The sequence below is a fragment of the Bufo gargarizans genome, chromosome 1, assembly GCF_014858855.1.
Source record: "Bufo gargarizans isolate SCDJY-AF-19 chromosome 1, ASM1485885v1, whole genome shotgun sequence".
NCBI lineage: Eukaryota > Metazoa > Chordata > Amphibia > Anura > Bufonidae > Bufo > Bufo gargarizans.
Genome location: NC_058080.1, coordinates 618,523,210 through 618,544,891, shown reverse-complemented (window position 1 = coordinate 618,544,891; position 21,682 = coordinate 618,523,210). Strand labels below are relative to the sequence as shown.

At 46.6% G+C, this 21,682-nt stretch overlaps 1 protein-coding gene across 6 annotated transcripts in view; it reads left to right on the top strand.

Moving 5' to 3' along the window:
- The window catches only part of YTHDC2 (YTH domain containing 2), a 130,498-nt gene that overhangs the window by 41,322 nt on the left and 67,494 nt on the right, over window positions 1-21,682 (top strand). For all 6 annotated transcript variants that reach the window (XR_006387417.1, XM_044275923.1, XM_044275921.1 and 3 more), the window contains exons 9-10: window positions 7,131-7,287; window positions 16,775-16,882. Coding sequence is in view for 5 of the 6 variants with exons in the window: in XM_044275923.1 (XP_044131858.1) it covers window positions 7,131-7,287; window positions 16,775-16,882 (265 nt within the window). In the remaining variant the exon portion in view is untranslated. The remainder of the gene's footprint in view (window positions 1-7,130; window positions 7,288-16,774; window positions 16,883-21,682) is intronic.

Below are 21,682 nucleotides of genomic sequence, written 5' to 3'. Positions count from 1 at the left end.
CGGAAATAGCCGAGCCAGTTCTCCGCTATTTTCGGCGGCCCCATACAAAATGAATGGAGGGCAGCTGTGCATGCGCAGTGTGCCCTCCACCGCTTTCAGGGATCCATTCTTAATATGGTGGTGGGACCTGCACCTATAGGACAATTGGGGCATATCCTAGTGATAGGCCCTCATCATCTCTAAATCTCTAAATTGCTAATAGCTCAAAAACACTTATGCTGGGTTTACATGGGTTTAGGAACAAACTATTATCAGGATGGAGAGAGCGTTCCTTCCTGACAACTGGCTGCTTATTCAGTGGGAGTGAAGTGCTACATTTACATGCAGCGATCACCTCCACAGTATAAGGACGAGGGATCACTATTGCGATTGCTCATCCTCATACTGCTGCATTGTTTCTGGGAAGCAGATCGCTGTTTAGTAAGCACAATCTGCTGCTCAGAAATTATAATTTACTTGTCTGAAGGAATAACAGTGAAGCACTTGTTCATCAGGTGATTGGCTGCACCTTTAGATAGGCAAATTGTCCGGAACGAGCGTTCGCAGGAACGTTTGTCCCTAATAGTCTGCCTGAGTATCGGGCCGTGTGAACCCACCATTATTTACGCCACATTCTTCTCAGTAAAATAAGAATTGAACTATAGCGGGTGTTTATAAGGTCGGAGAGCAGAGATAAGGAGCTCTCAGCTGAGCTGCCTGAAGAAACACAGTAAAAACACAGAGCATGCTACCAGAGAAACTTTTATATAGCTTTTAATAACCTCTTTCCCCACAGGCTTAACACATGTTTTGGATTTTGATCCCATACTTACAGTGCCTTCTACCCATGACCAAACAGACGCTTACTGATTAAAAATAAGTTGTACCAACTTCGAATGCCATTCCAAGAAGAGGAGTGGTGGTTTCCCCCTCGCTCCCATTAGAACCTTTGGTACTATGTACGGTAATTACTCATCGCCCCCACCAATAGTTAAGACTATGAGCATCAGGAGTTAAATGAGGCTCGGTGCATTGTATACCATGCAGGTCACTGCACTTTATGTTGTTATATGGTTACTATAAATGAAGGGTTAGGTACATAGCAGCGATTTTGAAAACATGGCACCATGTGGTGATCGAGATCACCTGCTCAGTAATATTGGTTATTAATGATATATTAAGCCTTATTGACTGAGCGACTTCCCATTACCTGTTACATGAATCTCATTGCTATACTTTATGGTGATCGGTATATAATTGCCTCTATAAGACCAAGCGCCTTCTTTCTGCCTAATAACTCCCCTGGTTTACACCTGATGGTAATAAATTAGGGCTGAGTGTATGTGTGTAAGTGGATCTGCGCTGGTGGCCCATCAGGCCATAATATGATCAGCGGTAGTCCGATTTGGGCGGGTGCCCGTATATATACTGAGCTGTCAGTTTGGTGCTGGCTGATACCTGTCAAACAACGGATGCTCGTAAACACAATCATCCATAGCTATTGGCCAGACTGCTGTCAGGTCTCCAGTCAGGTGAGGTGGGAAAGGAACCAGCTGATTGCATATAGCAGCAATTGGCCTCCTGACAGCCCCCCTCCCATGACATGGGATTGGATCACTGCTTTACTAAGCATGGAGCCATTGGTATAAAATGCAGCAGGACAGAGCCGGCAGCTGACCGTGCCATAGATGACATGCTGGCAGTCTGCACACCATATCGCAGTGTATCCCAACCAGTGTGCCTCCAGCTGTTGCAAAACTACAACTCCCAGCATGCCTGGACAGCCTTTGGCTGTGCGGGCATGCTGGGAGTTGTAGTTTTGCAACAGCTGGAGGCACACTGGTTGGGAAACACTGCCATATCGCCTGTTGATTTTAGTTTTAGAAATCCCCTGAACAATCCTGGTCAGGAGGAAATACTTAGAGATCAGAGGAATATAGGGAAAGGTTCCAGCATTTTAGGCTGTACTTTTTAGGGTGAACACTAGATCAACTATCACATGGTGGAATAGAGAGAGAGAACCAGTACCCTGTATCTACAGCAGGGGTGCACAACCTTTTTTGGTCAGAGGGCCACATTGTCATATCGCTGTATTTCAAGAGGCCGCAAATAAAAAAAATATGTTGATCGGCGCTCATTTGCATAGGTGTATTACACAAGCCAATTCAAAGTGACTGGGGAGGAATGATCACTACCACAGTCATTCTGCCTTCATTTACTTCTATTGATTATTGGTAGCCCATCCAAGATTACACAGGGAGATGTGCTGACGATAATCGTATATCTTTCATCCTGCTAAAATGTGCAAATCAGCTGATCGACTGATCAGCTGCACGATTATACCGGCCAGATATAAGATATAAGCGCTCCTTTTGGACACTTGTTCCCAGTAATATATCGTTCTGCAGCATGGCCCCTGAAACCGAAGAGTTATGCTTACCTGCTCCCTGCCACTCTGGTCCACCACACTGCCTCCATCTTACAGTCCCCGCGCTGTTTACAGATGGCAGTGCATGGACACCGTCATACACCACTCCAGCCAATGACTGGCTTCAGCGGTGATGTGGCCACAAGCAGCATGTCACTGCTGAAGCCAGTCATTGACTGGAGCGGTGTATGTGACCATGGCCATGCACTGCCAGGTGTAAACAGCGCAAGGACCGGAAGATAGAGGCAGTGAAGGCAGTGCAGAGGACCGGAGTGGCATGGAGCAGGTAAGTATGAATCTTTTGTTTCAGGGGCCACGCTGCAGGAACTTGTTAAAAATCATTTTTACCGGAAAAGTGGCGACTTTCCTTCCATCCTGCCTTCTATTCATGAATCAGTGTTTTCCTTCACTGTAGAGGCCGGCGCTCATTGGTTATTACCACCTCTGCCCCCAGTTATAGGAGCCCTGCAATAACCAGTAAGCGCTTTCCTTCACTGCAGAGGCCTGCGCTCACTGGTTATTACTGTCTCCTACCCCCATTTATAGGGGCCCTGCAATAACCAGTAAGCACTTTAACTTACTAGTGGGTAAGGCGCTTTAATGACCAGGCTTGCAAAAGGCCTTAATGACCAGACTTTATTTGTGATTTAGCGCAAGTGGTTCAGACGGATAATTTTTGCAACAATTTTTTACGTGGCACATAGGGCTGTATGATTTATTTTTTAAGTAGTTTTATTTGGGGGAAACTGTAGAAAACATTTTTAAAAAGTTTTTTTTTTTTTTTTTTTTTTAAACTATAGCTCCTTATTCTTTAAATATGCAAACTGACACCAAAATAAATGATTATAATTAGTTCCCTATTTTCCCATATTTCTGCTACATGATATGTCCCCCAAGAGATCATGAAAAGACCTTTAGGGGACACTAACATTTTTTTTTTTTAAGAAGAATGGTTAAGTCACCTGAAGGTGACGTGGGACACCAGCGCTGGAATAGCAGAGCCCACCCGCTGCCACCTTCTACGTCTGGGATTAGTTGGTAAGTATTGATAAGAGGAGGAAAGGGAAGGGGCGGGTAGCGGGACCGGAGCGAAAAAAATATATATAGTAGAGAAGTAAGCAGCCTGATACGCTGGCCTGTTATACTGAATTGAGGGAGAAGGCAAGTTCAAGCAAGAAAAAATCTTGATATATAATTTGTACCTGGTAAGGTCCTGCCTGATGACGGTCTGTATTGTATCCTCTCCGGTTTGTTTCTTTCTTTTAAAATCCAATGGGTGTGCTGTGATGAGTCCGTCCTGTGTGCTCACCTGTGCGGCCGGGGCAGCGTTTGTGCTAGAAGGTGAGCACACAGGACGGACTCATCACAGCACACCCATTGGATTTTAAAAGAAAGAAACAAACCGGAGAGGATACAATACAGACCGTCATCAGGCAGGACCTTACCAGGTACAAATTATATATCGCATTGTACACTGCACACTGAGATTTTTTCTTGCTTGAACTTGCCTTCTCCCTCAATTCAGTATAACAGGCCAGCGTATCAGGCTGCTTACTTCTCTACTATATATTTTTTTTTCGCTCCGGTCCCGCTACCCGCCCCTTCCCTTTCCTCCTCTTATCAATACTTACCAACTAATCCCAGACGTAGAAGGTGGCAGCGGGTGGGCTCTGCTATTCCAGCGCTGGTGTCCCACGTCACCTTCGGGTGACTTAACCATTCTTCTTATCTTGAAATTGAAGGAAGACAACAGCTCCTTTTGACACTTAGCAGCGGAGTCAGTTTTGCTGATTGTTCGCAGACCCACCAGTAGGGAGCGCAAGGTGGACTCATCTTCTACTTTAGATATATTTTTTTTAATTTTGCACATTTTCCTTTTTATTTTTTCCTTTTTATTTGTATTTGATTAATTTTATAGTATAATTTTTTATAATTGGTTTATTACTTAGTTTTTTTTATATATTTTTCCACGTAATATGTCCCCCAAGAGGTCATAAAAAGACTGCTGGGGGATAATGAACATCATTATTTTGCACTTTTTAAAAAAAATTTATTTGTATTTTTTATTTATTTTTTTACTTTTTTAATTTCCTTCAAATTTTTTATTTTATTTTTTAGAATTTTGTATTAATTTTTTAAAATATATTTTTGCCGCATATGTTCTCCAAAGGGTCATAAATAGACTGCTGCGGGACAGTGAACACTTTTTTATTTTGCGCTTTTTATTTTATTTTTTTCTGTATTTTTTCTTTTTATGGCTTTTTTATTTATACATTTTTTTGGCCATATATTTTTTAATTTTATTTGTATTTTATATTTTTATTTTTCCATAATTTGTTTTAATTTATTTATTTATTTTTAACTTTTATTTTTTATTTTTTTATATACAGTACAGCCCAAAAGTTTGGACACACCTTCTCATTCAAAGAGTTTTCTTTATTTTCATGACTATGAAAATTGTAGATTCACACTGAAGGCATCACAACTATGAATTAACACATATGGAATTGTATACATAACAAAAAAGTGTGAAACAACTGAAAATATGTCATATTCTAGGTTCTTCAAAGTAGCCACCTTTTGCTTTGATTACTGCTTTGCACACTCTTGGCATTCTCTTGATGAGCTTCAAGAGGTAGTCACCTGAAATGGTTTTCACTTCACAGGTGTGCCCTGTCAGGTTTAATAAGTGGGATTTCTTGCCTTATAAATGGGGTTGGGACCATCAGTTTCGTTGTGGAGAAGTCAGGTGGATACACAGCTGATAGTCCTACTGAATAGACTGTTAGAATTTGTATTATGGCAAGAAAAAAGCAGCTAAGTAAAGAAAAACGAGTGGCCATCATTACTTTAAGAAATGAAGGTCAGTCAGTCCGAAAAATTGGGAAAACTTTGAAAGTGTACCCAAGTGCAGTCACAAAAACCATCAAGCGCTACAAAGAAACTGGCTCACATGCGGACCGCCCCAGGAAAGGAAGACCAAGAGTCACCTCTGCTGCGGAGGATAAGTTCATACGAGTCACCAGCCTCAGAAATCGCAGGTTAACAGCAGCTCAGATTAGAGACCAGGTCAATGCCACACAGAGTTCTAGCAGCAGACACATCTCTAGAACAACTGTTAAGAGGAGACTGTGTGAATCAGGCCTTCATGGTAGAATATCTGCTAGGAAACCACTGCTAAGGACAGGCAATAAGCAGAAGAGACTTGTTTGGGCTATTTGACCATGAAGGAGAGTGATGGGGTGCTTTGCCAGATGACCTGGCCTCCACAGTCACCGGACCTGAACCCAGTCGAGATGGTTTGGGGTGAGCTGGACCGCAGGGTAAAGGCAAAAGGGCCAACAAGTGCTGAGCATCTCTGGGAACTCCTTCAAGACTGTTGGAAGACCATTTCAGGTGACTACCTCTTGAAGCTCATCAAGAGAATGCCAAGAGTGTGCAAAGCAGTAATCAAAGCAAAAGGTGGCTACTTTGAAGAACCTAGAATATAACATATTTTCAGTTGTTTCACACTTTTTTGTTATGTATATAATTCCACATGTGTTAATTCATAGTTTTGATGTCTTCAGTGTGAATCTACAATTTTCATAGTCATGAAAATAAAGAAAACTCTTTGAATGAGAAGGTGTGTCCAAACTTTTGGTCTGTACTGTATATTTTCCCTACATAATTTGTCCCCAAGGGGTCACTAAAAGACCTTTTTTGGAGACAATGAGAAACTTTTTTTTGTACTTTTTCCACTGTAACTGGAGCATCCAAAGGAGTCCTAGTTACAGGGAAAATGAGCTTGCTGTTGGGGCTTTGTGCACAGACAGAGCTGATTAGGGTTTCCTCTGCCCCAAGCTTCGTACACCCTGCACAGTCACTGGCTACCATGTTGTTGAGCGTCGTCCACGTTGGATGATACAGGAGTAGTCACAAAGTATCACCACCAGCAGTCTCTATTTTTCCCTGAGCCTAAACAAAAAATACATACTGGGAATACACCCTGTATTTATCCTAATAATGTTGTCTTGGAGGGTCACCACTAGTTGGGGTGATTTTACATTAGAAGGTCCAGGAGCAGTTATGCAGTTTAGCCACATGCAGTCTTTTTGGTTTTTCCTAGCGCTCAAAACAAAAAATTACATGCTGGGCCATGTACTAACTGTGACACGTCTAGGTGCACTTACAAAACCTATTAACTTGGTCCATATGGTGGAATATTCTCCAGAGTGCATGGTGCCCTGTACAAATATATGCACAATGTAATAACTTTCATTTTATAAAAATATAAAATTATGTTTTATTAGGTCTAAGGACAGCTCGTCAGCATTGTTGTGTAGCCCCAGCCTAGAGATGTATGCCTTCGCAGGTGAAGTAGCGCCCAACTAACGCTAGGTTGACAGGGTGCTTCGCCTGCTACTTCGGAACCAAAGCAGAGCCCATGCCCTTGCTCTGCTAATCAGATCAGAGGGGCATGCAGGAAACTGTCAGGGTCGGGCTAAATGTCCAGTTCTGTCAATCTAGCCACCGGTGGGTGCTTTTTTACCTACGTGGACAGCCCCTCACAGCTGAAGAAGCCCTGTTGATGAGATAAATCGATGAATGACAATTGATTTGCTCATCTCTACCCCAGCCTTATGCAGAGACGACATGATGCTTTTCTCTGCATTAGACAAAAAACATAATAGGGGATAATAGAATGTTTCTGATATGTTTTCAATTTAATTTCACATAATAGGACGAAGTTCATGAACGGGATCGGTTCAGTGACTTCCTAGTAACTAAACTCCGAGATTTGATACAGAAACTTCCAACTTTGAAGCTGATTCTCTCCAGTGCCGCACTTGACGTAACCTTGTTTCTGAAGTACTTTGGAGGGTGTCCCATCTTGTACAGTAAGTGGTCCCAAAGATATCCTGTCCACTCTCTTTTCATTCAGCATTGGTTAGTCCAAAATATTATGATAATCTGGCATTGGTTTTTGCTATTGAAATGCATCTCTGTGATATCTACAATTACATACGTTATACCATCATACGCTTAGAAGTTTTCTATTCCTTTCCGTGGCGCTCTAAAAAGGCATAACGCATAACACTTTGCATTGTACCTTTTTCTCGCCCAGTTTCCTTGGGGGACACAGAAGACCTTGGGTATAGCTCATCTCCATAGGAGGCGTGACACTAAGTGAAAACTGTTAAGCCCCTCCTCCACAGCTATACCCTCAGCCTGGAGAGAGAGACTGCCAGTTTTTGCTTAGTGTCCAAGGAGGCAAGACACTCCCTGCTACTGCAGGGCTGTTTTCTCCTTTGTTTAATTTTTTGATTTTTACTTTTTTATTTCTTTTTGTTCCAGATCATCAGGGACAACAGAGTCGCACTAGACCTCTCTGTTCTCCCGGGGTTGAGCTGCGCCAGTGCCGGGCTCCCGCACTGCTGCCTCCCCCACAGAAGGCAAGGTGGACCAGGGCAGCCCAGCTCCCCTGCATCCCGCCAGCGCAAGGGTCGCCCGCACGCCAAGTCCCTCGCCAGCGTCCTGCCACTACGGTGCCAGTAGCTGAAGGGGCGACCCTGCTGGAACGGACCGAGGGTGAAGACGGCTGTGGTAAGAGAGAGGCTTCTCCAGCCCTACGTCCCCCTCCCTGGCCATCCTGCGTGCTGGACTCCCATGCTGGTCCCGGCGGACCTACGCTGGCTCCTGGGCTAGCTGTTGCCCAATAATTATATAGCCCCACACCACCACCATACTGGTGGCCGCAGGGCGACAATACAATGCCCCTCCATAGGGGATTGCACAGGGGTGAGCATGGCATTGCTGTGGAGGAATATAGGGCCAGAGACCTGCTCCTAGCTGCCCCTAACACAGGGGTTATGCCGTCCATCCCCCTTGCCGGTCGCAGTTCAGTAGGGGGCCCACGCTAGCTGCCCCTGTCTCTCTCTCCCTCCTTAGGGGAACTACAGATGTCCATTAGGGCAGGGGGTGCAGTGCTGGCTTCCGGGGTCTCCCTCCTTACCGGTGTGCTAGAGCCAAAGGGCCGCTCCAGGCGCTGCCAGACGCAGGGCCTCGCGGCCTGCACGATGCTCCAACAGGCCCCGGCCGACTGCTGATGCTTCCGATCGGCCGGGTGCCGCAGACTTTGACCCAGGCTTTGGCCTGCTGCTCCGGACCTCTGTCTCTGCCGGCCCGCGGGTTGGGCACCCGCGGCCGTTTGGTACATGCGACAGCCGGCTCCCTCCAGGTCCCGGCTCACCGTCGTTGCCTCTTGGCCGGCCGGGCGCCGCAAAAATCTAGGCCCCGGCTTCGGGTCCTACTAGGCCGCAACATCCCGGCCTCTGTTGGAGGGGGCGGGAACGTCTCGCGGCGCGAATTCTTCCCGCCCGCACGTCCTCCGCCCCCCCAGAGGATCGCAGCGCCGCCCCCCAGGCCGGATCTTTGTTAACCTGTTGGGTGCCGGCTATCTCCAAGGGCCGGCTCCCTTCTGGAGGACCCCCTCTATGTCCTGGTGGGCTTCCTAATAAGCCTATACGAGGCTATGTCTCTCAGTGCCTTGGGAGGACTGTATGGTGGCCCTTTCTTGCCTCAGAGTGGCTATGTTTAAAAAAAAAAAAAAAAAAAAAAAAAAGGGCTTCCATGGCGGAGTTATTAAATAACGGAATGGCTGCGCAGGACGCTGCAGCATGATACAGTGGTGCTGGCTGCATGCTATGCTTCCCTTCCGTAGGCGGCATGTCGCGCTCCCCGGCTGCGGTGCTGACCGGCTGCAAGTCTCCTCTTTAGGCGGACCCTTGCCATCTACCGGGATACGGCGCTAGCCAAGTGTAGGCGCCCCCTCTTCCGCCCGTTCTATGGCAGGACATCACCTTTCCAGTTATGGTGCTGGCCATGGGCATGAACCCCTTCCTGAGTGGAATTCTGCGCTCTCTGGCCGCAGGCTAGCCATGTGCATAACCCCCTTCTATAGGTGGAATACTACATTCACCGGATCGGTGCTGACCATGGCACGACACCCCCCTTCCTTAGGGGAACGCTGCACTCACTGGTTGTAATGCTGGACAGGTGCATGTCCCCCTTCTGGGGCGGAATAATTGCACTCACCGGATTCAGTGTTGGCCATGGGTACGACCCCCCCCCCCCCCCTCCTTAGGGGAACGCGGCACTCTCACTGGATTCCCTGCCGGCCATGTATGTAACCCCCTTCGGCGGAACGCTGCACTCCCGCTGTGTTCGCTGTCGGCCATGTGTATGAAACCCTTCTATAGGAGGAATTCCGAATTCTCGCCAGATGCGGTGCTGGCCATGTGCACGTCCCCCTTCCATAAGCGGAACACTGCTCTCTTACTGGATTTACTGCCGGCCATGTGCATGACTTCCTTTCGTAAGCGGACGGCTGCACTCTTATTGGTTTGCATTTCTCGCGGTAGGTTGCTGGCCACGTGCCTGAGTGCTTGCACTCTCACCAGATCCGCTGCCGGCTATATGCATGGCCCCCTTCCGTGGGCGGTGTTCCGCACTCGCGCTGGATTGCTGCCGGCGTGGCCATGCCTCTTCTCCTCAGGCGACATTCATGCACCTTTTTTACTGACTGGGTGTCATTGTGCCAGCACGTTGCCGGCCAGGTGCATGACCCCCATCCATGGCGGATGCTCGCGCTCTCCTGGGATGCGATGGTAGCCTTGTGCAACCCCCCTCCCCCCTTTTTGTTTGGGTCACTGCATTTTCACCAAATGCGTTGCGGGCCGTGAGCATGGCTCTAGCAGGGGTGCGCTGCTTGCACCCCCTTTGGGAATGGTGCTGGCCTTGTGCTTCATTCCATGGGCGGAAATTTGTACGCTCACGAGATTCACGGCTGTCCGTGTGTATGCTGTACTGGACGTTCCCCTTTCATGGGCGGAGTAGTTGCACTCTCGCGAAATTCGGTGTTGGGTAGATTATTGCACAATCTTTTATTGCTAGGATATCCGGTGCATGCCCCCCCTTTTCAGGGCCTTTCCACTCTTGCCATCGGCAGAGTTGCCAGGTACCTTCCCCCCCTTTTTTTCCGGGCGGACTACTTGCGTTCCTTCGCATGCCGGTACTGGTCTTGTGCATAACTCCCTTTCGGGCTGCACTTTACACTTCCGTGGATACTGTGGGACGCTGTGGCTGTGCGCTCTGTGCGTTGTTGCCGTGTATGCCTTCTCCTTGCTTGGGTGGGTTGGCCTTCTCGCTACCTGCAGGGTTGCTAGTACGTATGCCTCCCTTCTTCCTGTGACATACTTTTTTTTTTTCTCTCTGGGGTGTGTTTGCTTGTCGCAAGCTTGCACTTTCTCTGAGGAGATCGTTCTGTCCACTTGTGAGCCTAAGGTGTTGTTGTCCGACACGCGACAATGGATGCTCAATGTATTCACAGCTGTATATCTTGTATGTACGTAGACGGGCTCTGCTGGCTCGCTACTGCACTGAGCTGAGTGGTACCCATTCTCCGGTGGGGTCCCGTTGTTGTCGGCACCCACCATGTTCGTTGGCCTTTCCACCTGGGGAGTGTTCGGGGTTCCTTGATGCGTACCCATTCGTCATTTAGTGGCATTGTTTCCCTACGCAACCGGTCGGGGTCGAGAGTGTTGTCTACAGTGCCGCTCGACCTCTACGTTGGCTCTGGCGGGACTACGGTTCCCTCGCCTACTACAATTTCCTCTTCTCGGATGCAGTGTGGTGTGGGTCCTTCCTATTGGCGCCCTTTGCGCTCCAGTCTGTTGCTGCCAGGTTCAGACTGCTCCTCTCGGGTAGGTCGCCCAACTCTTCTTGGGTGCTTGATTGTCCAGGTCCTGGGGACCTCCACCTTGGTTTCTTCAGGGTATTCGCCTGCTGCGACGGTGTGCAGGTAGTCTCACAGAGTAGAGGGGATTCGGCTCTTCCTTTCCTCGCCGGCTCGGTTTTTTTGGCTTCTGCTCTGGGTTTGTCGTTCCAATGTGGCTGCTGCCCCGGCCAGGCCTCAGTGGCTGTTCCGTCGTTGCCCCCCCCCCCCCCCTCCTCTGGGGTGAGCATGGTTGTTCGCTTGGATGGTTCCGGTGTTACTTGCGGTCTCGTACCATCTCCCTCGTTCTCGCTGGCGGTGCTAGCGGTTTGCCGGGCCTACCGCGTTTTGTCCTCCCACTGGGTGCAGGTTGCCTTTCCGTTCTGGGTGTATGGTCCTGTGGGACTTACTTTCTCAGTGCCTTGGGAGGACTGCCCTTCGGTCAGGATTGTCCTTGGATCTCCCACACGGGGCTGTGGAACTCCTTTCTTTGGTGGCTACATCGACTTGGACTTGGCCTGTCTGGTTTGGGCATCTGTCGGATGCTGGGCAGACCCTTCGGGTTTCTTCCGTCTGTCCTTCTGCTCCCCCACTCCGGTCGGATACGGGGCTATGTTGTTCGGGGGCCGACAGGACCGTGGTTTCCGATCCTTCGGCCGTGTTACTGGTCTGCGCCTGATCCCATTGGGTTTTCTTCCGCTTACTGGGTGATTCCTGCGAGCACGCTAGTGTTCGCTCCCGACTGTTTAGTACAGGTTTGGTTGTCGGGCTTAGGGTTCTTACCTGGGGTTTTGTGGGAAGCGGGGCATTCCCCCACTCTGCCTTCTCGCCCTTGGTTCTGTCTTTCGCTAGTCCGGCCTGACCCTGGGACTTCTGTTACTTGAAGTGTCAAGTGTCTGCGCTGTCCTTCCCCTTCCAGCGTTTCCTGGCCCTCTTGGGCCTTGTCATGTCCTTCTGCCACAGAGTGGCTCTGTGGTTCCTCTTTATCGTTTCCTGGTTCCGCCCTGGGAACTACATACTGAGCTCTCTGCGCTCCGGTCTTTCCCTTGGAGCCGTTGCAGGAGTTCTTCCTACTCCTTCTGTCTTGTACGGTTGTGTTTCTGTTGCCATCATGTCTGACGGGTGCCTGATTGATGGCCCTTCGTGTTCTGTGCCTTCTGTCCTTTTCCAGGACAGGGCTGTTCTCCGTCCTGTTCCTTTCTTCCTTCCTTCCTTCTGAAGGTGTTATCTGCCTTCTTATCAACGAGGCTTTCGTCCTTTTCCACCCATCCCCGGGTATGGACGCTTTGCCGTTGGGAGGTTGTTGGACCTTGCGGTTGTTTACTTGGAGATCTCCGACTCCGGTCGGCGTTCGGTCTCTTGTGTTTCCAGGAGGTCAGTGCAAAGGTTGATGGCCTCCAGGGTGGCCTCCTCCGCTTTCTCAGTGTGGCTTTTTGCTGTGGTTATCGCACCAATGGCAGGGTTCTGCTTTCGGTGTCACCGTTCATTTCATCAGAGCAGTCGGTGCCTCCTGGGGCGGGGGTGTTAGGTTTCGGCCATTCATTTGTGCAGGGCGGTCACTTCTTCCTTGCACACCTTACCGAGTTTTACTGGGGGCATACTCGGGCTTCGGCGTATGCTGCCTTGGGCCGCCTGGTCTGCAGGCGGTGTTTTCTTGATGCCTTCGGGTGCTTCGCCTTGGTGCTGTGGTCCCTCCCCTCTTGGACTGCTATTGAACGTCCCAAGGTCTTCTGTGTCCCCCAAGGAAACTGGGCGAGAAAACGAGATTTTTGTATTACTTACCAGTAAAATCTCTTTCTCGCTCTTTCCTTGGGGGACACAGCACCCACCCATTCTTGTTTTTTCTTGCACGGTTTCAGAGTTTGTTTTACCCGTTGGGTAGTTGGCTTGTTGGTTCCACTTTTGGACTTTGCCTTTTCTCACTGCTTGGACACGCAACTGGCAGTCTCTCTCTCCAGGCTGAGGGTATAGCTGTGGAGGAGGGGCTTAACAGTTTTCACTTAGTGTCACGCCTCCTATGGAGATGAGCTATACCCAAGGTCTTCTGTGTCCCCCAAGGAAAGAGCGAGAAAGAGATTTTACTGGTAAGTAATACAAAAATCTCGTTTTTTATATACAGACGTGGACAAAATTGTTGGTACCCTTTGGTCAATGAAAGAAAAAGTCACAATGGTCACAGAAATAACTTTAATCTGACAAAAGTAATAATAAATTAAAATTCTATAAATGTTAACCAATGAAAGTCAGACATTGTTTTTCAACCATGCTTCAACAGAATTATGTAAAAAAATAAACTCATGAAACAGGCATGGACAAAAATGATGGTACCCCTAGAAAACACAGAACATAATGTGACCAAAGGGACATGTTAATTCAAGGTGTGTCCACTAATTAGCATCACAGGTGTCTACAACCTTGTAATCAGCCATTGGGCCTATATATATGGCTCCAGGTAATCACTGTGTTGTTTGGTGATATGGTGTGTACCACACTCGACATGGACCAGAGGAAGCAAAGGAAAGAGCTGTCTCAAGAGATCAGAAAGAAAATTATAGACAAGCATGTTAAAGGTAAAGGCTATAAGACCATCTCCAAGCAACTAGATGTTCCTGTGAGTACAGTTGCACATATTATTCATAAGTTTAAGATCCATGGGACTGTAGCCAACCTCCCTGGACGTGGCCGCAGGAGGAAAATTGATGACAAATCTAAGAGACGGATAATCCGAATGGTAACAAAAGAGCCTAGAAAGACTTCTAAAGAGATTCAAGGTGAACTTCATGCTCAAGGAACATCAGTGTCAGATCGCACCATCCGTCGTTGTTTGAGCCAAAGTGGACTACATGGGAGACGACCAAGGAGGACACCATTGTTGAAAACGAATCATAAAAAAGCAAGACTGGAATATGCCAAACTACATGTTGACAAGCCACAAAGCTTCTGGGAGAATGTCCTGTGGACAGATGAGACAAAAATCGAAGTTTTTGCCAAGGCACATCAGCTGTATGTTCACAGACGAAAAAATGAAGCATATCAAGAAAAGAACACTGTCCCTACTGTGAAACATGGAGGAGGCTCTGTTATGTTCTGGGGCTGCTTTGCTGCGTCTGGCACAGGGTGTCTTGAATCTGTGCAGGGTACAATGAAATCTCAAGACTATCAAGGAATTCTAGAGAGAAATGTACTAGCCAGTGTCAGAAAGCTTGGTCTCAGTCGCAGGTCATGGGTCTTGCAACAGGACAATGACCCAAAACACACCGCTAAAAACACCCAAGAATGGCTAAGAGGAAAAAATTGGACTATTCTAAAGTGGCCTTCTATGAGCCCTGACCTCAATCCTATTGAGCATCTTTGGAAGGAGCTGAAACATGCAGTCTGGAAAAGGCACCCTTCAAACCGGACACAACTGGAGCAGTTTGCTCATGAGGAGTGGGCCAAAATACCTGCTGAGAGGTGCAGATGTCTCATTGACAGTTACAGGAAGCGTTTGATTGCAGTGATTGCCTCAAAAGGTTGCGCAACAAAATATTAAGTTAGGGGTACCATCATTTTTGTCCATGCCTGTTTCATGAGTTTATTTTTTTACATAATTCTGTTGAAGCATGGTTGAAAAACAATGTCTGACTTTCATTGGTTAACATTTATAGAATTTTAATTTATTATTACTTTTGTCAGATTAAAGTTATTTCTGTGACCATTGTGACTTTTTCTTTCATTGACCAAAGGGTACCAACAATTTTGTCCACGTCTGTACATACCATTTCATATCAAAACTGGTTTAACAGTCGGAATGGTTACTTGTTTTCATAGTACTTGTTTCATAGCTCAAACATTTGTTTGTGGGTTGACTAACCCTTTTTTATGATGATACTGCAGTTTTATTACTGATTCTAAAGTCTTAGGCTGAGTTCACACGGTCGAGATTTCCGCGTGGGTGCAATACGTGGTGTGAACGCATTGCGCTGCACTGAATCCGGACCCATTCATTTCTATGGGGCTGTGAACATGAGCTGTGATTTTCACGCATCACTTATGCATCGCGTGAAATCGCAGCATGCTCTATATTGTGCGTTTATCACGCAACGCAGGCCCCATAGAAGTGAATGGGGCTGAGTGAAAATCGCAAGCATCCGCAAGCAAGTGCGGATGCAGTGCGATTTTCATGCATGGTTGCTAAGATGACAGCCTATTCACTGTATTATTTTCCCTTATAACATGGAACTTTGCGCCCCAGGACGAGCATTCTCGTCCTGTGGTCCTTCACCCCCTAAGTGCGCTGCTGTGATCAGCGGCACGGAATCGGCTGTTACTGATAACCGGATCCCTGCTGCATCCACCAGCATCCGTGATCACGCCGATGCCGGTGGATTAACCCCTCATATGCTGTGGTCAGCGGCGCTGACCGTGGCATATGGAAGGTTAGCGCTCCCTCTCCCCCTTGCACTCCATCTTGCCCTTATCCATCGGTTCCCCACGCTGTGGTGGCGGGGACCTGATGTGTTGCCATGGCAGCCCTGATGCCTTAAACAGGCATCGGGGACTGCCAGCTACGGAAGCCCAGGAGATCCAGCCTGAGGGATGGGTCTCCCTGGCAACTGTCAGCGTCTTACTGTGTAAGACGCTGACAGTTGAATTAAGTATAATACAGAATGTATTGTACCGAATTGAAACAGTGATAAAACCCTGAACAGGTGAAGTCCCACAGTGGGACAAATATAAAAAAGTAAAAAAAAAAAAAAGTGTTTTTTATAATAAAAATAAATTAAGTTTTAAGTAAAAAAAAAAAAAAAACTTTCCCCAAAATAAAGTAAAACATTTTTTTTTTTTAAACAATAGCGGAAAAAAGAAAAGTAGACGTAGGTATCGCCGCATCCGTATCTCTAAAAATATCACATGACCCCCTCAGGTGAACACCGTCCCAAAAATGTAATAAAAACTGTGCTAAAAAAAATATTTTTTGGGACACCTTACATCACTAAAAGCGCAACAACAAGTTATCAAAAAGGCTTATGCCCCCCCCCCCCCCCCAAATAGTACCAATCTAACTGTCACCTCATCCCGCAAAAAATGAGCCCCTACCTAAGACAATCGCACAAAAATGAAATGTTTTGACTCAGTTTTACCACTGTCATTAAGTACAATATGTGACGAGCAAACAATCTCAGAATGGCCTGGATAAGTAAAAGCTTTTTTAAAGTTATCAAAACAAAGTGACATGTCAGAATTGCTAAAAATGGCCTGGTTCCCGAAGGTGAAAAATTTCTGGGGCCTTAAGGTGTTAAGGTGAATGTATGATAGTGTTTTTTCTTACAGCAGTCACAATCAGAAGTGCTTTGGAGTAAGATGGCCCAAATTTGCCAGGATTTTTTTTTGCCAGTAAAGCAATTCTCCGGCAGATTTATGCTGTAATTTACACCAGTTTCTAGTGTATGGTCACGGGAAGCTGGCTCCTCACAAACCACACCAAGAGCGGCATAAGAATGACAAAGTGCTCCACGCCCAGAACTTGTACCTTTCATGTGCCAGAAAACTGTCGTAGAGACTTTGATAAATTCCTCCAAAAGTGTTAATTTATTTAACGTGTGCTATTGTTATGTTTCTGTTACTTTAAGTACAAGGACGACCTTTTGAAGTAAAAGAAATGTTTTTAGAAGATATTTTAAGAACCACGGGCTACACAAATAAGGATATGCTGAAATACAAGAAAGAGAAGCAGTGTGGTAAGTACAGTAACTTGAGAGTATCTTAATACTAATAGTTGTTATGGAATTACTGCATGAAACTTTTTTACTAAATATTGTATCCAAAATGAGTATATGCCTAGAATCCACTTATAGTCTCTGCCACACACAGAATGTTCTCCCTTGTGACTGTGGCTACATTCTCTCTTGGTTGCTACAGAGTGCTGCAGTGACTGAGCAGTATCATCTCAACAGAACGGTGAAAGAGGTCGAGGAGATTGGTGAGAGGTGGTAGGAAGAAGTGGGCTCTTTAGGAGAGAACAGTCTCACAGAACGGTGTGGTAAATGTGGCACAATATACACTACTCACAAAACCTTAGGGATATTTGGCTTTCGGGTGAAATCTATGAAAATGTAAAAAGTTCACGCTACAGTGATATTATATCATGAAAGTAGGGCATTTAAGTAAAAGCATGCAATGGTGATCTCCTCATCTCAAATAATTTATTGAAACAAAAGCCAACCACGGTGTCAACGTCTCAATAACTTGTCATGTGGCCGTGAGCATCAATTACAGCTTGACAACGACGTCTCATGTTGTTCATAAGTCAACTTATTGTCTGCTGAGGCATGGCATCCCTTTAGGTCTGAGGTTCGGAGGTACAGAGTTAAAGGGGTATTCCCATCACAATGATCACTGTTAAATCTGTTAATGATTTGACTGATCATTTTTGTAAATACATTTTATTACCCAATTCCCACCCTTTTTGAGAAAATAAGTCCCCTCTTACCCGATTGTTGTCTTTCGTCTCCCCCGGTTACGGCCACCTCTCGCCTGTCGAATCCCGTTGCACAGAAGACTGAAGATTTTCTCCTGGCCGGGCAATGCAATGACCTGAACGCGCACGCCGCCGCGCATGTGCCATGATGACTTCTTCCTGACCAGTATAGTACAGAGCCGCGAACGCGCAAGCCAGTTCTGTACTATACAGGCCAGGAATAAGTCACCATGGCGCATGCGCAGCGGCGTGCACGTTGAAGTTGAGTGCGCGGCCTGGCCGGGAGAAGATGTCAATCAAGCTGACTGAGCCCGCCCAGCCGTATCCAGGAAGTGAACGTCACGCTCACCTCAGGTAAGTATGAAAACTGTTGATGGGAATACCCCTTTAACCAGATGTGCGGTCCGGAGGTGGCAGCCCTGCGCACGACGACGCATATACGCGTCATCTCGCGAGGGCCGGGATTTCCTGTGAATGCGCGCACACAGGCGCGCGCGCTCACAGGAACGGAAGGTAAGCGAGTGGATCTCCAGCCTGCCAGCGGCGATCGCTCGCTGGCAGGCTGGAGATCCGAATTTTTTAACCCCTAACAGGTATATTAGACGCTGTTTTCATAACAGCGTCTAATATACCTCCTACCTGGTCCTCTGGTGGTCCCTTTTGTTAGGATCGACCACCAGAGGACTCAGGTAGCTCAGTACAGTCGCACCAAACACCACACTACACTACACCCCCCCCCCCCCCCCCGTCACTTATTAACCCCTTATAAACCCCTGATCACCCATGATCACCCCATATAAACTCCCTGATCACCCCCCTGTCATTGATCACCGCCCTGTCAGGCTCCGTTCAGACGTCCGTATGATTTTTACGGATCCACGGATACATGGATCGGATCCGCAAAAAGCATACGGACGTCTGAATGGAGCCTTACAGGGGGGTGATCAATGACAGGCGGGTGATCACCCATATACACTCCCTGATCACCCCCCTGTCATTGATCACCCCCCTGTAAGGCTCCATTCAGACGTCCGCATGTGTTTTGTGGATCCGATCCATGTATCCATGGATCCGTAAAAAATCATGCGGATGTCTGAATGGAGCCTTACAGGGGGGGTGATCATTGACAGGGGGGTGATCACCCTGATCACCCCCTGTCATTGATAACCCCCCTGTAAGGCTCTATTCAGACGTCCGCATGTGTTTTGTGGATCCGATCCATGTATCCATGGATCCGTAAAAAATCATGCGGATGTCTGAATGGAGCCTTACGGGGGGTGATCATTGACAGGGGGGTGATCACCCTGATCACCCCCTTTCATTGATAACCCCCCTGTAAGGCTCCATTCAGACGTCCGCATGTGTTTTGTGGATCCGATCCATGGATCCGTAAAAAATCATGCGGATGTCTGAATGGAGCCTTACAGGGGGGGTGATCAGTGACAGGGGGGTGATCAGGGAGTCTATATGGGTGATCACCCCCCTGTCATTGATCACCCCCCCTGTCATTGATCACCCCCCTGTCATTGATCACCCCCCCCCCCTGGTAAGGCTCCATTCAGACATTTTTTTTGGCACAAGTTAGCAGAAATTTTTTGTTTGTTTTTGTTTTGTTTTTCTTACAAAGTCTCATATTCTACTAACTTGTGTCAAAAAATAAAATCTCACATGGACGCACCATACCCCTCACGGAATCCAAATGCGTAAACATTTTTAGACATTTATATTCCAGACTTCTTCTCACGCTTTAGGGCCCCTAAAAAGCCAGGGCAGTATAAATACCCCACATGTGACCCCATTTCGGAAAGAAGACACCCCAAGGTATTCCGTGAGGGGCATATTGAGTCCATGAAAGATTGAAATTTTTGTCCTAAGTTAGCGGAAAGTGAGACTTTGTGAGAAAAAAACAAAAAAAAATCAAATATCCGCTAACTTATGCAAAAAAAAAAAAAAATTCTAGGAACTCGCCATGCCCCTCATTAAATACCTTGGGGTGTCTTCTTTCCAAAGTAGGGTCACATGTGGGGTATTTATACTGCCCTGGCTTTTTAGGGGCCCGAAAGTGTGAGAAGAAGTCTGGGATCCAAATGTCTAAAAATGCCCTCCTAAAAGGAATTTGGGCCCCTTTGCGCATCTAGGCTGCAAAAAAGTGTCACACATGTGGTATCGCCGTACTCAGGAGAAGTTGGGGAATGTGTTTTGGGGTGTCATTTTACATATACCCATGCTGGGGGAGAAAAATATCTTGGTCAAATGCCAACTTTGTATAACAAAATGGGAAAAGTTGTCTTTTGCCAAGATATTTCTCTCACCCAGCATGGGTATATGTAAAATGACCCCCCAAAACACATTGCCCAACTTCTCCTGAGTACGGCGATACCACATGTGTGACACTTTTTTTGCAGCCAAGGTGGGCAAAGGGGCACATATTCCAAAGTGCACCTTTCGGATTTCGCAGGCCATTTTTTACACATTTTGATTGCAAGGTACTTCTTACACATTTGGGCCCCTAAATTGCCAGGGCAGTATAACTACGCCACAAGTGACCCCATTTTGGAAAGAAGACACCCCAAGGTATTCCGTAAGGGGCACGGCGAGTTCCTAGAATTTTTTATTTTTTGTCACAAGTTAGCGGAAAATGATGATTTTTCTTTTTTTTTCTTTTTTCCTTACAAAGTCTCATATTCCACTAACTTGCGACAAAAAATAAAAAATTCTAGGAACTCGCCATGCCCCTCACGGAATACCTTGGGGTGTCTTCTTTCCAAAATGGGGTCACTTGTGGCGTAGTTATACTGCCCTGGCAATTTAGGGGCCCAAATGTGTGAGAAGAACTTTGCAATCAAAATGTGTAAAAAATGCCCTGCAAAATCCGAAAGGTGCACTTTGGAATATGTGCCCCTTTGCCCACCTTGGCAGCAAAAAAGTGTGACACATCTGGTATCGCCGTACTCAGGAGAAGTTGGGCAATGTGTTTTGGGGTGTCATTTTACATATACCAATGCTGGGTGAGAAAAATATCTTGGTCAAATGCCAACTTTGTATAAAAAAATGGGAAAAGTTGTCTTTTGCCAAGATATTTCTCTCACCCAGCATGGGTATATGTAAAATGACCCCCCAAAACACATTGCCCAACTTCTCCTGAGTACGGCGATACCACATGTGTGACACTTTTTTGCAGCCAAGGTGGGCAAAGGGGCACATATTCCAAAGTGCACCTTTCGGATTTCGCAGGCCATTTTTTACACATTTTGATTGCAAGGTACTTCTTACACATTTGGGCCCCTAAATTGCCAGGGCAGTATAACTACGCCACAAGTGACCCCATTTTGGAAAGAAGACACCCCAAGGTATTCCGTGAGGGGCACGGCGAGTTCCTAGAATTTTTTATTTTTTGTCACAAGTTAGCGGAAAATGAGACTTTGTAAGAAAAAATAAAAAAAATAAAATCATCATCATTTTCCGCTAACTTGTGACAAAAAATAAAAAGTTCTATGAACTCACTATGCCCATCAGCGAATACCTTAGGGTGTCTACTTTCCGAAATGGGGTCATTTGTGGGGGTTTTCTACTGTTTGGGCATTGTAGAACCTCAGGAATCATGACAGGTGCTCAGAAAGTCAGAGCTGCTTCAAAAAGCGGAAATTCACATTTTTGTACCATAGTTTGTAAATGCTATAACTTTTACCCAAACCATTTTTTTTTTTTGCCCAAACATTTTTTTTTTATCAAAGACATGTAGAACAATAAATTTGGCAAAAAAATTATATATGGATGTCGTTTTTTTTGCAAAATTTTACAGCTGAAAGTGAAAAATGTCATTTTTTTGCAAAAAAATCGTTACATTTTGATTAATAACAAAAAAAGTAAAAATGTCAGCAGCAATAAAATACCACCAAATGAAAGCTCTATTAGTGAGAAGAAAAGGAGGTAAAATTCATTTGGGTGCTAAGTTGCATGACCGAGCGATAAACGGTGAAAGGAGTGTAGTGCCGAAGTGTAAAAAGTGCTCTGGTCATGAAGGGGGTTTCACCTAGCGGGGCTGAAGTGGTTAAAGAGG